Source organism: Orycteropus afer, unplaced genomic scaffold (genome assembly GCF_000298275.1).
Source record: "Orycteropus afer afer isolate SDZICR_OR568_19922 unplaced genomic scaffold, OryAfe1.0 scaffold00655, whole genome shotgun sequence".
Classification (NCBI taxonomy): Eukaryota; Metazoa; Chordata; class Mammalia; order Tubulidentata; family Orycteropodidae; genus Orycteropus; species Orycteropus afer.
Genome location: NW_006922242.1, coordinates 1,107,891 through 1,123,723, shown reverse-complemented (window position 1 = coordinate 1,123,723; position 15,833 = coordinate 1,107,891). Strand labels below are relative to the sequence as shown.

The following is a 15,833-nucleotide window of genomic DNA, read 5'->3' as shown; positions in this document are numbered from 1 at the left end:
CATGAGACAAAGTATATGTGAACTGCTGTATGGAAAGTGAATTTGCTCTGTAAATCTTCACCCAAATCACAATTAAAAAAAAAAAAAAATCTGCTGCAAAAGACCTCTTAACATGTTGAAGGGCAAAGATGTCACTTTGAAAACTAAGGTGAGCCTAACCCAAGCCATGGTATTTTCAGTAGCCTCATACACATGTAAGAGCTGGACAATGAAATAAGGAAAACCAAAGAATTGATGCCTTTGAATTGTGGTGTTGGCTAAGAATACTGAAAATACCATGGACTGCCAGAAGAACCAACAAATGTATGCTTGAAGAAGTGCAGCCAGAATGCTCCTTAGAAGTGAGAATGGCCAGACTTCGTCTCACCTACTCTGGGCATGTTGTCAGAAGGCACCAGACCCCAGAGGATATCATGCTTAGTAAAGTGGAGGGTCAGTGAAGAAGGGGAAGCGTCTCAAGAAGATGGACTGACATAGTGGCTGTAATGATGGGCTCAAGCATATCAAAGATTGGGAGGATGGTGCAGGACCGGGCAGTGTGCCATTCTGTTGAACACAGGGTTACTAGGAGTTGGACGTGACTCGACATCACCTAACAAGAACAACAAATCTTCAGGAAGATGTAGGAAGATAGTTAAGCCTGGCTGAAAATAGTAAAGTTTCACCAAGAGTGAAGTGGTGATATTTTAAGAGTCCCAAAAACAAAGAAAAATTTCCAGTAGCTGAGAAAATCTTAATTATTTCATAAGTAAACTTTATATCTGAATCAGATAAACTTTTTCATAACCCAACTAATGTCCACCTACTTGTTGGAATCTATGTATAATGAAATTTGTATAAAACCTGCTAATACGTGCATAAGGAAACAGAGTTCAGAGCTCTATTTTAAAACAGAAGTGGTGTTGTAATCTGCTGAACTATATGGCTTGAACTGTTTTAGAGCCAAGATTCCAGAGTAGAGCTGCAAGCAATGATTATGGCTGTTAATATGATAAAAAAAAAAAAAAAAAAATTTAAAAAAAAGAGCCATAGGACACTACACACTTAAAAAAGTCGCTTGTGTTACTAAACATAGAAAACCTTAGGGGGTCTCGTAATATGTCTTAACAAGCACATCCTTCTTGGAACCCAATGGTAAGTCCCTGGTAGATTAATTTCTGATTCCTGCTTTTCATCCACATCCAATTCCTTCACCTTTAAGAGTACTGGGGAAAAAAAAATCCCAACTTCGCCTGAAATACTCAACATCAAAATTAAAAAACAAACCAACATTTAAAGGAGAGATGAAGATGTCAATCTTAGGAAACTCGTATATTTTAGAGAACAAAAGCGAAAGGTGTGGGACTGATTGCTCTGATACTGACTGTTCAACTCCAGGCAAATTAATCTTGTCTTTCAGTGTCCTCTTCTGTGAAACAGGGATAACAAGAGGTCAGAACCTGCCCTCCTACGATGTTTATGAAAAACTAATGAGTTATAGATGTTAAATATCAAGCACAATGCTGGCCACGATAAATGTTAACTCATATTCAGAAGTCCGTGAAGAAGACATAAAGCAGGGATGATAAGTAGAAACAAAAATGATGAATCAGGAAATAACACTGAATCCTTACAGCCAAAGTAGTATTCAAGAAGGTTCTTTCGTTTGCTTAAACGTACAAAAGTGTTCTTACATGATGCAACTAACTATGGTGTCATCCATCTGTGAACATGTGAAAGGTAAGAGGTGGTCTGGCACATGCTGTATTGCCCAGCTTCCAACTCAAGACAGAGACACTATTTGACTATTATCACCACCTTCCAAGTCTCTAGTATCTGTTCTTTCATCTCTTCCTCCATTAATTTACTCATTTTCTTTTCCTTTCCTTCCCAATGACTTAAAAATGGGAAAGGAAGACAGGGACAGGTCACTGAGAGCTGTCTGGACCTTTGGCAACTGTCCTTTCCCGTCTTAAACTATGCTATGCTCTAATGACTGTACAGTGAGACACTTGGTGGGACTAAGTCATGGTACCCTTCCTACAGGGAGTGTGTGAGAGGTGATGGCAGAAGCAAAGGGATCTAACAGCAGCTTGCATCCCAAGCCCTCCTCCTTAGTTAGTGATATGCCCTTGGCTGAGCATCACCTTCATAAGCCTCAGTTTTTCATCTGTAAAATGGAAATAAGAAGAAGTATCAACTTCAAAAGGTTGTTGTGAGGGTAAACTGGATAATGCATATGAAAGCACTTTACAGATTTCAAATCTTTGGGGGAGGGTAGGTGAGAGACCATCACTATAACAATATGACAGGAGTAGGACTGCTCCACATAAGGAATCTACTAGTTTAACTGTAATTCAGATGCCAACATCTACGTTTACAACTAATGCCTGACCAGGGAGTTATTATCAACTTGTCAAAATTTTGTTATCTATGAATGCACCAATTCTTGTGCAAACATAAAGGCTGATAGACAAAGTCAAGTCAAAAGTAATTTCGATTCATTAAATTCTAATCATCCTGAAAAAATAATGACAGGTATGCAAACCCCTTATTCTTCATTCCACTTTAGGCAACCTACATGCAGTGGGTGCTTTTCTTACAACAGGCTAGACTCTTTTAGCGTCAGTAAACTGAAGGGTAGGGGACCAAACTGAACAGCATTAGACCCCAGCAAAAGAAGCAGGAATGCCTGACATTTTCATGTCATTGGATATGTTGTTGTTGTTGTTATGTGCCGTCGAGTCGGCCCCGACTCATAGCGACCCCTCCTTGGGTTTCCGAGGCAGTATCACTACAGAAGTAGGATTGCCCAACCTTCCTTCCGAGGAGTGGCTGGTGGGTTTGAACCGCCAGCCGTCTGGTTAGCAGGCAAGTGTCTTAGCCACTATGCTACCAGGGCTCCCTAAAACTGGCAAGGAGGATACTCAGAATAAATGGCCCCTTAAGAAAGGGGCAATTCACCTTTGCTGTACACTGTGTCCATTTTTCTCACTGTATTTGTGCCTCTGTGGTAGTTAAGGTTGTGTGTCAACTTGGCTGGGCCTGGTTGAGTGGCTGGGCAGCTGAATGTAGTTATTCCCCATGGTGAGATTAGTAATTAACTCCATGGTGGAATCTACTGGAGCAGCTAGTAGCTGCTTTAGTGATGTGGGCTGCTTTCAGTATATAAGAAGCAACTTTGAGGAAGGTCTCCAGTTTATGGCACACTTGGAACCTGCATGTAGCTGAGTCACTATTCAGCAGCCTGCCATGTTGTCTGCAGATCTTGGGACACTTAATGGAGTTAAATCAATGGCCTGCCATGTGGTTTGGTAATATTGGGACTGTGCCTTGTTACTTGTCAACCTTAGGTTTGTCAGCCTCAGCAGCCAGCAGCTGTCTGAGGAAAGAAAAGCCTCCAGCTTCAGTGGGCTGGGAGCAGAAGGTAGAGCTGAAGCCCAAGCTCGAGGGGTTTTACCCAATCCCTAGAGCCTGGCACTTTGAACTCAGAATTCTAGCCTCCCAAACTGTAGGAGAATAAACTCCTGTTTGTTAAAGTCATTTCACCTCTGGTATTTCTGTTAGAGTAGCATGAAGTAACCAAAAAAGCCTACACCTGACTCTGTCCCTCTCTACTCTTTGTGACTTCACCAGCAGCATAAATTATTTCTTGCTTCCAAAGAAAATTAATTAATAAATATTAATTGCAGTAATAACAACATGGCCTCTCTGAACATTCTCCTATTTATCTCTATTCTGGAATAGAGTGGAATATATCATATTCCACTGATATGCTTACCATCCCTTCTGTCACCCTAGCCTGAGGGGCCTGCTCCTTCTTCCTCAGGTCCTGTGTCATCTCACCTGTTGTTTTTACTTTTACCTGTTACGATATATATTCCCCCTCCCTCACAGGCCTCCCAGAGAGGCAGTAAGGGAATTAGTTCAAGCCCTCGCTGTCCACAACAATAGACAGAACAGAAATGAAGCATGACTTCTAATCCTTCCACCAGTTTTTGAGGCCCAAGAATGATGATAGTGACATTTCCAACTACCTGGTTTCCTTCACCTTCTTCACTTCTCTCCTTGTGAAATTCTGCCTAAGGTCAGAAATTATTTGATTCTCTTATGTCACCAGACAAATAGTTACCGATGCTCTCTATCTGGTAAACACAAAACTGGCCAAAAGACAAAAGGAAACGAACGCAGTCTACTGTATGGAATTCTACCACTGAACTAGCAATGGTTTCTGCAGAGGCTACTACAGGCCAAGTCCTCACAATGTTCTAGAGGAACGTGGCTACATTCCACATGGACCCTTCCTTCAATCAGGTTAAAATATTCACTAAGTAACTAATAACCCAAAAGAAAGAGTAACTCTGATAAAATCAAAACATCAAACAGAAGATCTCAACTGTGGTAAACAGACTCTGAGCGGGCCCCCAACGACCCCCATTCTTGTGGCATTCATGCCCTTCTGCAATCTGCTCCTTTTGAGTGAATAGGACCTATGACTTGCTTCTAACCAGAATTTAAAAATACAGCAATTGTGGCTGGATAGTCTATTCATGAATAGATTACATAAGATTCTGACTTTCATCTTGCTAGCACTTTCTCTCTACAGACTCTTTTCTTGGTGTCTTTGATGGGGAAGCTGCCATGTTGTGAGCTCCCTATGGAGAAGTCCAAGAAGCAAGGCTGAAGGTGGCCTCTGGCCAACAGCCAGCAAGGAAACAAGGCCCTTGGTCCAATAGCCCACAAGGAACTGAATCCTACCAAGAACTGCATAGGCTTGCAAGTGACTTCTTCCCAGACAAGTTTTCAGAGGAGACCCCAGCCCTGGCTGACACCTTAATGGCAGCTTCATGAGAGAATCTGAGGCAGAGGACTCAGCTAAGCTATGCCTGGATTTCTGATCCAAAGAACCTATAAGATGATGAATGTATGTTCTTTTAAGCACCTATATTTACGGTAATTTGTTATGCAGCAAGAGATAACAAATATAATAATATCCAAATCTCAAAATAAATCCAATATTAGTAAGCATATTTAAAAATTTTCTCTATTAAGGCAAACAACTTTTTACACTGAGAATTTGCTATTTTAAAAGTATGATAATTACATGAAATATTGTTTCTTCTCCCCGGTTCTGCCCTCTAAACTTTATTCCTTAGTTCCATTCTGTTGATACCATCAGAAACCTGAATGCTTCTTCCCTCTCACTTGACTGACCATAACACTCAAAATTTCAAAACCTACATATCTCAACTTCACTCCCTTTCAACTACAAACCAAAGAACATAAAAAGCTTTCTTTAAAAAAGGTCTAATATTTCCAAATGAGCTTCCGTGCTTTTCCCAGCCTCTGAGTTTTATGCAGTCTTTCCAGCAACATATTCACTTCCTCAGATATATGAATCAGTCTTCAGACCTGCAAATAATTCTATTCTGTATTAAAAGCTTCAGTCATTACAGCTTTGAAAACCTGCAAATCATTCTTACTTACATCTGGAAGTCTGTATAGCTTCATTGTTCTCTGTAAAGTCATATTTCTACTCAAGTGAGAAAATTTCACTTCCACCAATTTTCTGGGGTTTAGTGATCGATGCCAGTACCTAAAATACAAGAAATGTTTTAAAATCTAACTGATTTCTAACTCTACAAGTTTACTCTTTGTCTCAGCGGAGCTGTTAAGTTAAGCATTTATTGAACACGAATGCTGGACACTACCCTCTTCCTAGTAAATAATTTTATCAGTCCCTCTCTTATTTTCTTTCACCTCTGTAATATGTCCTGCATTGGTAGTTGTGTTCCTTTAGTTTGTGACCTTTCATCTCTTTTAACAAGGAGAAATCTTCAAACTGCAAAGAAAAATTAATAATGCCCAGTTTGCCCATCAATGATTCTATAAAAGGCAAACCATAAAGTTAAAAACTTTATTTCTCCCAAATTACTAGCCTTCACTTCTATATAATGCACACCAAAGAAAATAACTTTTTGAGAAACTAGCTTCAATCTTTTCAGTGATACCAGTTTATGTACTAGAATGAATGACCTATTATTAAAATAGGTATTAAAAATGCATCTTTTCCAGCTACCCAGAGGGAGCGAGTAGTTGGACTTGAGGGCTTGGGATCATGGATGCAGGGGACATCAAGCTCAACTGGTATAATATACTACACAAAAACACTGTTCCACATCCTACTTTGGTGAGTAGCAACCGCGGTCTGAAAAGCTTCCTAGCAGCCATCTAGATGTAATGATGGGTCTCTCCTGGTCCAGAGCAAAGAGGAATGAAGAAAACCAAAGACACATGGAAAAAATTAGTCCAAGAGACTGGTACACCATGCGCTCCTCAGCATACAAGACTATGAGACCAGAAGAACTAGATGGAGCCCGGTTACCACTATCAACCACTCAGAGGGGGATCTATACAGGAGATCCTGGATAGAGTGGGAGAAAAATGTGGAACAAAACTCAAAATCATAAAAAAAAAAAAAAAGACCAGGTTTACTAGTCTGACAGAGGCTGGTGAGACCCCTGAGACTATGGTCCCTACTTTCCCCTCAGGTCTGGAACTGAACTCACTCCTGTGGCTTTCAGCCAAACAATAGACAGGCATATGGGGTGAACAGTTACATCAGGGAGATACACTCCTTGGAGCAATCAATCATGGGAAAACAGAAGTACAGTGTGTTTGCACAGGGAGACAGCTTAGGAGGTGGGAGTGAACAGGAGGGAAGGACACAGGGAAAAAGTACTATGGGGAGGAAGTGGGATGAGAGCTGTCACATTGTGGGGAATTGCATCAATGTCATGAAACAAAATGTGTCTGAAATGTTGTATGGGAAATGAATTTGTTCTGTAAACTTTCACCCAAATAACAATAAACTTTTCTTTTAAAAAGTCTTTTATTCTGTTTACATATGAATGCAATAAACAGGACCACTGTGAATTGAATCAGTAGGTTTGGTTTTGGTTTTACTATAATTTTACAGTTTAACCTTTTAGGCTATCTTTACTTAAAGTTTTATCTTGATTTGAGTAATAAAAAGAGTAGCAGGAGATAAACTTTCTGGTGCTCTTAGAAAGAAGTCAGTCAACTGACAATCTGATAAACAAATTTTCTCACTGGAACAACTTTTGAAAACTTGAATAAGAGCAGATAAAGGCACAAAAACATAACTCAAGCCTTCTTACTCTTGGCAAATATGTATGTCTGAGGCCTCTCAACAGATGTTATCGAGCTTTTGGAACAATTCCTGATAGCGCTACGAAACATGGTATAGAAGTAAGAGTTACGGGTGAAAAGGAAATGGGGCTGCTGACACTTGATATTTCAAGATTACAACACCCTGAATTTTCTCATGGAACACAGCACTAGTCTTTCAAGTAGAACTGAAACAGAAAAATAAATCTAGCATCATTAGCAGAAAAATGTTTAAAACTTTTTTTTTTATCATCAAGTGGCAGTGTGATTACACTGCAGAGTACTGCACTCCGTAACCTGGGTTCTGTTCTCCATCTCTGCTATCAACAAACCACATAATGAGGAGAGCAAGCTAAAATATTTCTGAGCCTCGTTTTCTCTGTTACGTGTGAGGAGGATAATACTTGTAGTAAAATGGTAGTGAGGCTCCACACGCTTTGTAACTGTAAAGATGCAAGGTAAGAATATGGTGCTGGTAATTACCTGCACGTGGCCACTGGCTTGGGAAGAACCACCCCAGCAGTATAAACGGCCTGAAAAATCCCTTCCAGGTTCACTCTTCTGGTTATTTCTCGAATTAACACTGGGGCTACCCGTTTTGATCTCAATTTCTTGTGTACGCAAAGAAAGTTGATTTCTACCATCTTCTTCACGCTAAGATATAAAGTTGTCAAAATCAGAGCGAACATAAGATGAAAACATTTTTTAACATAACACCCATAACATTTCTAAGAGTGAAAAAATGAAAAAGGCCTCTTTTATGACAATCTTTAAAAAAATTATTCTATTATTTAGATGGGAGCTCTGGTAGCATAGTGGCTAAGACACTTGCCTGCTAACCAGATGGCTGGCGGTTCAAACCCACCAGCCACTCCTCGGAAGGAAGGCTGGGCAATCCTACTTCCGTAGTGATACTGCCTCGGAAACCCAAGGAGGGGTCGCTATGAGTCGGGGCCGACTTGACGGCACATAACAACAACAACAACATTATTTAGACATTATATGAATTCATATTAATGCATTAATCCCTATTCTACCAACCCCGCCCCCAGCTTCTGTCGACTCTGACTCACGGTGACTTCATTTGTGTGTCAGAATAGAACCGTGCTCCATGGAGTTTGCAAGGCTATGCCCTTTTCGAAGCAGATTGCCAGGCCTTCCTTCTGAGGAACCTCTGGGTGGGGTTTGAACTCCCAACCTTTCACTTAGTAGTCGAGCGCTTCACTGTTTGTGCCATCCAGTGACTCAAATCAGTTGCCATCAAGCTGATTCTGACTCATGGTGATCTCATATTGTAGAGTAGTACAAAATGACTGTCATTATAGTCTATGGAGACTCAAAGTTCCTTGTTCTAAATACATTTTAGGACACTGGCCTTTTACAAGTATTCAACTTAGATGGATCAGACATTTCCAGTTTCTGTATCTGTTTTTCCTGTAATGTATACAATTATGGCAATAACTAGGTCAGGCACACTCTAGACTTTCTTAAAATGTTGCTTTGAAAAAGAATATAAATCCACAGGATCTTTGTGTGGTGCCAGTTTTTTGAACTAGAATAAGCCTTCTATAGCCTGCAAGCCAGCAACTCCCTGCTCTGGTTCCAGGTATGCAGGCATTTCTCTTGCATTATTTCAGTAATTAATTTCATTCCTGGGAGAGTACTTAGAAGATCCACTATGTTTGAAACACAATATTCTTTGAGATCAAATGTGTTTAGCAGTCGATAAACTTAATATATTTGCAGGCAAAAAGACATATCATGCACTAGATCTTTGACTTTTAGGACTGTACACTCTGAGCAAATATTGCAACAAGCTTGTCCCAGGGACAGAAAGTTTTTCTCACTCTTAAAAATTTTTAAATAATCCTTAAAAGCCCATTATAATTGCAATAAAAAAGTCCAGTTTTGTATATTTCACTGTACATAAATTATGTTTCAATGAAATGTATTTAAAAAAAAGTCCACACTTTCTTCAACTGCCATACTGGTTTAACAGCACTGCTGACTCATTGAGTAGCTGAGCAGAAGGGCTTTTAAGATACTGCCAAAGAGGGTTGGAAGCTCATATATGCAGAACCACCTACTAATAGTCCCTGCACATCATCAAGGCATATAAAGTGACACTGTGCCTTCCTGCTCCAGTTTTACCTGTGCTCTTGCACTTTCCTAAGAAAGGCTCTTGATAAGATGATGGAATAAAACAGAGAGAAAAAGAAAAACAAACACACAAAAGCTGACCAGCTTTAATATGTACCTGTCATAAATCCGAATGTTTGCAGGGATGGCACTTATGAACCCTACTAGTTTTTTATTTGAAGACACTCTGACTCCACAGTGCCATTGAGGGAGCCAGCCTGGAGGACGCAGGGCCCTGAAGTCAGCGTAGATGAGAAAAACAGGAGCCAGTTAGTGTCCAAGAACACAGGGACAGCCAAGATCCATGTCAATCCAACCACCACCACCCACAGCATCATAAGCTGGGACTTACCACAACAGGAACTCAGGCGAATAGTCGAACCGGAACATATTGTCATCATCTTCTACGTAATTCTCATTTAACAATGTGTATAACTCCTTGAGCTACAAGATAAAACAAGTGTCCTATCTATGGTGCTCAGAACCAATGCAGAAGGATCTCATGTGAATACAGGTGCTGGATTACAAAGTTTGACTCACCACTTCAGCATTACTCAAATCTAAAGTGTCCCACATAAAACCCTGTGGCAAAGAATATGGTTCTTGACGTACATTATCTTTATCTGGTTCAATGGCACCATGAGACGTTATTACTTCATCTGGAGAGGGTGGGAAAGAAAAGCAGAAAGGGAAGAACATTAAGTTACAAAGTGTTCTAACCACCCAAAACATCCAGTTACGTAAGCAAAATAATATTTAGGACTCTTGGATATAGTATGATCTTTAAAAATATGCTATATTTCATCTATCTCTGGAGTAGAATAGGGGGTTCGGTGTGGTATAGAATAACTGCTGTTTCTCCCATTAAGTGAAAGTAGAAATCCTTGGTCATTAAGTGAAAAAACAGGGATTATAAAACAGTGATTTTTCAATCTCAACCCCCAGATATCATATTTATCATAAAGCACTGTTATATGCAACACAGGATTGGTATGACAGCTTTAGAGATTTCTTTCTGTACTGCATTTCAACAAGTTGGGGGAAGAGGGCATGAGGAAAGGACTGCAATGACATCTGACCCCTTCTAGCAAAATCTAAAGTCAATTTCTAATCTGTGTACTTCTCTCCACCTCTAATGCTAGAACTCTAGTCCAAGTCATGGCAGTCTCTAGCCTTTCTACAAAGATACCTGCTTCCATTTATTCCTTTTTCCAACTCATTCTTTGCAGAACTTCCCAATGTGGTTAGAATAAAATTGAGGCTCTTTACTATGGCTGCTCCCTGCCTCTCCACTCTTACTGCTTTCAGCCTGCCCCTTGTGTCCAGTGCTTTAGCCATACTGGCCTTCCCCAAGCTGATCCCATTTCAGAACATTTACTGGTACTTCCCCTGTGGTTGGAAGCCCTTTCCCCTGGTCTTCATGTAGCTGGCCCCTTCTATTTTTCCAGATATAAGGTTAAACATCCCTTCCACACAGCATCTTTCCTTGACTAAAGCTTTTGCCTACATAAAGTGCATCTTTCTATTTTGGTTCTCCTGTGCTGACCTAACAGAAAACACCACAGGTGGGCTTTAGCAAACAGGGATTTATTCTCTTACAGTTTAGAAGACCAGAAATCTGAGTTCAAAGTGCCGGTTCTAAGGGCTGGGTGAAAGCTCTGCCTCTAGCTCCAGGCCCACTGGAGCTGGAGGGGTCTCTTAACTCAGACAGCTTCTGGCTGTTGAGGCTGACAAACCCTAGGTTCACAGGTAAAATGGCACAGTCTAAAGATACCAAGCAACATGGCAAGCCACTAGTTCAAGTTGAGAAACAGTCCCAAGACTGGCAGACAACATGGCAGGCCACTGGGATGAAGACTTGGCCAAATGCAGGATCCAGATGTGCCAAAACACTCAGAGACCTTTTTCAAAGCTTCTTATTATATACTGGAAGCAGACCACATCCCTAAGGCAGCTAGCTACTCAGCTGCTCTAGTAGATTCCACTATGGAATTGATTACCAGTTTCATCATTGGGAATAACAATATCCAGCTGCCTAGCCACTCAAAACCAGGCCCAGCTAAGCTGACACATAACTTCACAACACTTCCCTATACCCACTGTCAGGCCGTCATTTATCCTACTATTTCTACTACTGTTTCCTCAGAATGTATTCTCCCAAGAAATCTGAAAGAGTTACCATCAAGTTGTTTCTGAATCCGGGTGACCCATGTATTTCAGAGTAGAACTATGTTCTATGGGGTTTTCAATGGCTGTGACCTTTTGGAAGCAGATCACTAGGTCTTTCTTCTGAGGAGTTTCGGAATGGTTTTGAACCACCAACCTTTTGGTTTGTAGCCAACAGCTTAACTGTCTATGCTACCCAAAGACTCTCAGTATACACCCCCGTGCCTGCCATCCAATAATGTACATTCAATAAATATCTGCTGGATGAGGGAACCTCAGGTACCAACTCTTAACATCACAGTACATTTCTCCAGGTAGAAGTTACAGGGTATGTACCAGCTCTAAAGGGCTCTAAGCTTCTCATTTCCTCTTTTCTAACCTCTAATGTTGTTACTCTTACCTCTATTTTGCCAGCCCATCTCCCCAGGACTCCCTATGAAGACCTTAGATTCCTCCAGTCAGCCCACCTGGCCAAATACCCAGTGGCTCCAATACAGTCCCTTCTGAGTGACTGTTTAGGGCCTGGCTGTCCACACAACATCCACACGATAATCTCATTCAGGCAGCTCCAGACAGATGGGTCAGTGTGCTGAGACTGAGCTGGCATACCACCCTGGATGAAGAGAACTGGAGCCAGGCAGTGTCTCCTTAATTTTCAAATGCTCTCCTAGATCTCTGGCTAACTCTTTCCCAACCAAGTGTCAGACCCATTTCCTTTTTACCCCTAATATTCAGTTCTATACCACGCTTTGTAGCACTAACAGAAATATTCCAAAAGCTTGATAAACATCTATTAAAAGACCCCAGACATACCTGTTCACTAAGAGTAAGAAGGCCTAAGCTCTGTTTTTGTGCCTTCATCTGCTCTTAAGAAGCTTTCAAAAGTTGTTCCAGTGAGAAAATTTATTAGATTGACACTTAATTAATCTGTTTCTAAAGCATCAGAATGTCTCTTTCTACTGTTTTTATTGACTCAAATCAAGATAAAACTTCCAAGCAAACATAGTATAAAAGGTCAAATTGTAAAATTACTATACAATCAAATAACCAAACCCATTGCCTTTGAGTCGACTTCAACTCACAGTGACCTTGTTTACTACGTTCACACATAAACAGAATAAAGTCTTCAAAAGTGATTTTTTAACACCTAGGATACAAATGTATTTTAACACCTAGGGCACACTTTTGCCTGAACCAAGATCATACCAAGAGTTCTTGAAGCTGGGGAATCACCCAATGATTAGGATTGAGCTATCTTCTCAAAGAGGTGCCCGGGAGTTGAGTGCCAAGTGGAAGTGGCTTTACCATTAGTAAAATGGTAATAGCTAACAGCTTCCAGCAGCTCAAAAGAACTAAATTCAGCTAAACCCAATATACTTAGATCAATAATTTAGATCCCTTTGATTCATGGAACTCAATTCAGCATCATTTAAAATCCTGGAAATTCATTTAGAGTCTTCCTAGACTTTCTACCAAATACATTTCTAGAGTCTGAAACAAAAAAGGCAAGCTAAAATAAGTCCTTCCTTTCTTTTGTTTTTTCTTTCTTCAACACTCTGAAGCTCATTCTTTTTAAATTACTTGAGTAGGGTTCAGTGGAGAGAGGAGTGGTAGCCTTAAAAAGTTTGAAAACCACTATTTGAAGGCATGGACAGGGTTGTTTCTTGATTTAAATATGATGAAACTGATTATTTGTACATGTTGTTGTTGTTAGGTGGTGTCATGTCAATTTTCAACTCATACCAACCCAGCGTGACAGAGTAGAACTGTCCCATAGGGTTTTCTAGACTGTAATCTTTAAGGGAGCAAATTACCAGGTCTTTCTCCCGCTGACCCACTGGGTAAGTTCAAATTGCCAACTTTTCAATTAGCAATTGAGAGCTTAACCACTGGACCACCAGGATTCCTGTATTTGTACCCAGTGGGGCTAGTAAACAGTTTGTAGGGCAATTAAACCCTTTATGTCATACAGATTCTGGAACATAATCCGTCAAAGAAGAAAAAAGAGAAATAATTATATGACTATCTTCATATATATACAAGACAAAGCAGTTTAGGTTATAATACATTTTTAAAAGATTTTATGGCACTTATCTTTTTTGTGTAATGTAAAAGAGGAACAATTATATTATAGCAACTTGTAAATATCGAAGTGCTCTCCCAAACAGAAGTGATAAAGTAGACATGAGCACCAAGGCAAGAAGGCCCCCTTACAGATAATTTCTAACATGAACCAAAACCCCTTACAAAGGTCTTATTACCCTGTAATGTCACTGAACTGATATTAATTAACACCAGTGGCAAGTGTTCAGAGTCCTCTTATTACATAGTACAAAATTTTCCATTTCAGTAAGATTTCACAGGGCAAGTTCTCTGCGTCTTTTGGAAAAACTGAGGTATGAAACTACTGAAAATGTATGCACCAGCAAAACAATGAACTCCATGAAGCTAAGAAGCCCCCCTCCAAAAAAAATTAATGTCTTAGGTGTGGGGAAACAGGGTATTTTTAGAGAAATAGTAATTAGACTCAAAGTGTTGTGTTATTTAAAGTCAATGTTACTACCTAAAATGTAGTATTTTACAAAATTTGTGAGGATGGCGCAGGACCGGACAGTGTTTCATTCTGTTGTCCACAGGGTCGCTATGAGTCGGAACTGACTCGATGGCACCTAACAACAACAACAACCAAATAATATATTACTTTTATGCAAATTTCTAACCTGTGATATAAAACAAGTGATTTATAAGTCGAATTTCTTTTGTGTTTTTTGTTGTTAATCCAGCATTGTTAGTGAGGAAAAGCAGAAATGCTTACTTAGTTTGGGTACTGGTTGCGTGTCCCAAAACTGGTATCTGTGTTTTGCAGCCTCGTCAATGTTCCTGGCTGGGCCCTGGCATGCAGATAACAGCTCCATTGCTCTCTGGATATCCTGCAACTTCTGCATTGGAATGGTGGGATTCTGTAACAGCAAAGACATACAGACACAGAATATGAGGACACTGCCACTGCCCTGATACCTAAGATGCACACATATCTGCCTTGGAGATTACAACACCTGGAAACTAATCCGCCTCCTCTAAGCCTGGTCAAGGGTCTGGACTCAACAGTGTTATATGGTAAGAATAAGCAAACATACAATGTTAAAGATAACAAAAGTTCTATAGTTTTAATGGGGCCCTGGCAGTTTGGGGACTCTCAAGTCAATCACTCCACCCTTCACTGCAGTTTCCCACCCAGCTGCAAACAGTCCTCACCATGACTCATCCAGGAGGGAGAGCAAAAAGAGCCGCATGCAATGTGTGCATTACTATCACAGCCAGTCAGCCACTACAGGGGTCTCACCCTTAGGGTTAATGCTTGACAACAGCAATGGCACGCAAAGCAAATAACTTCTAGAACAGAAACGTGGCAGACAAGGGGAATTTTAGTTCATTTGACAAAGAAAAAAAAAAATGAAACAAAAAGAAATCTGAAGTTAGTGCTAACCTGGGAAGGAAGTGATCATCAATAAAGGAAGCCTTTAATGACTCCTCTTCTTCCTAGACTACACCCTGCTAGTCTCCTAACCCCAGTGCTCCCTGAGACAGAGAAAACCTCCAACAAGAAGGACAAGCAGTTTCCTCTATAAATTCTGATCGCCGGCAACCACCACCTACTCTCCCCACAACCCAAATGCTGGAAAAGTAGCCTCCTTTTTATGTAAAATATATTCTTAGTCCATAAACTTGACAATACCTTGCAATTCCAAAGGTTTTTCCTCAAAGCCAGTATTCCTGTCATCTCTCAAGATTTCCCCAGCCTCCTTTTTTAAATCCCTCAAATAATGTTCTGATACACTGAGGAATGAGATTGTACTTGAAAGGAGACTGCAGTATATAGTTTTTCAAACTAAAAGTGAAAATCTGTATTTGAAATATGCAAAATACTAGAAAATTTTTAGAATTTAGATACCATACAGAGGAATGTTCTTAGCTCCAACACAGAAGTGATTAGAAAAAATGTCAGAGCCCTTCATTTTTCCTGTCCACACCATCAACACCAAGGAACAGTACAATTGACGATCATCAGAGTTTACAAACAGTGACTTTGGACTTTTGTTCAATTTTAATCTTAAGTCTGAGGTCTGGAGCAAACAGCTTACCCTGGGAAGCTTACCCATTTCACACAGTACAAAATGGGATTCATTTAACATAGACCACGCTATGAAAGCTTTACTCACTGGGTTTCCTGAGGATTTTTTTTTTCTTCTTCTTCTTTTTTTTTTAATTGTGATTTGGGTGAAGATTTACAGAGCAAATTCACTTTCCATACAGCAGTTCACATATACTTCGTCTCATGTCATTGACCACAGTTTACC

At 40.2% G+C, this 15,833-nt stretch overlaps 1 protein-coding gene across 1 annotated transcript in view; it reads right to left on the bottom strand.

Moving 5' to 3' along the window:
• Positions 1 to 15,833, bottom strand: part of NMT2 (N-myristoyltransferase 2) — a 116,708-nt gene that overhangs the window by 36,148 nt on the left and 64,727 nt on the right. The window contains exons 3-9 of the mRNA XM_042783093.1: positions 15,692 to 15,729; positions 14,291 to 14,481; positions 9,850 to 9,968; positions 9,662 to 9,753; positions 9,428 to 9,544; positions 7,654 to 7,824; positions 5,467 to 5,575 (exon numbers count right to left, since the gene is read on the bottom strand). Of these exons, the coding sequence (XP_042639027.1) occupies positions 5,467 to 5,575; positions 7,654 to 7,824; positions 9,428 to 9,544; positions 9,662 to 9,753; positions 9,850 to 9,968; positions 14,291 to 14,481; positions 15,692 to 15,729 (837 nt within the window). The remainder of the gene's footprint in view (positions 1 to 5,466; positions 5,576 to 7,653; positions 7,825 to 9,427; positions 9,545 to 9,661; positions 9,754 to 9,849; positions 9,969 to 14,290; positions 14,482 to 15,691; positions 15,730 to 15,833) is intronic.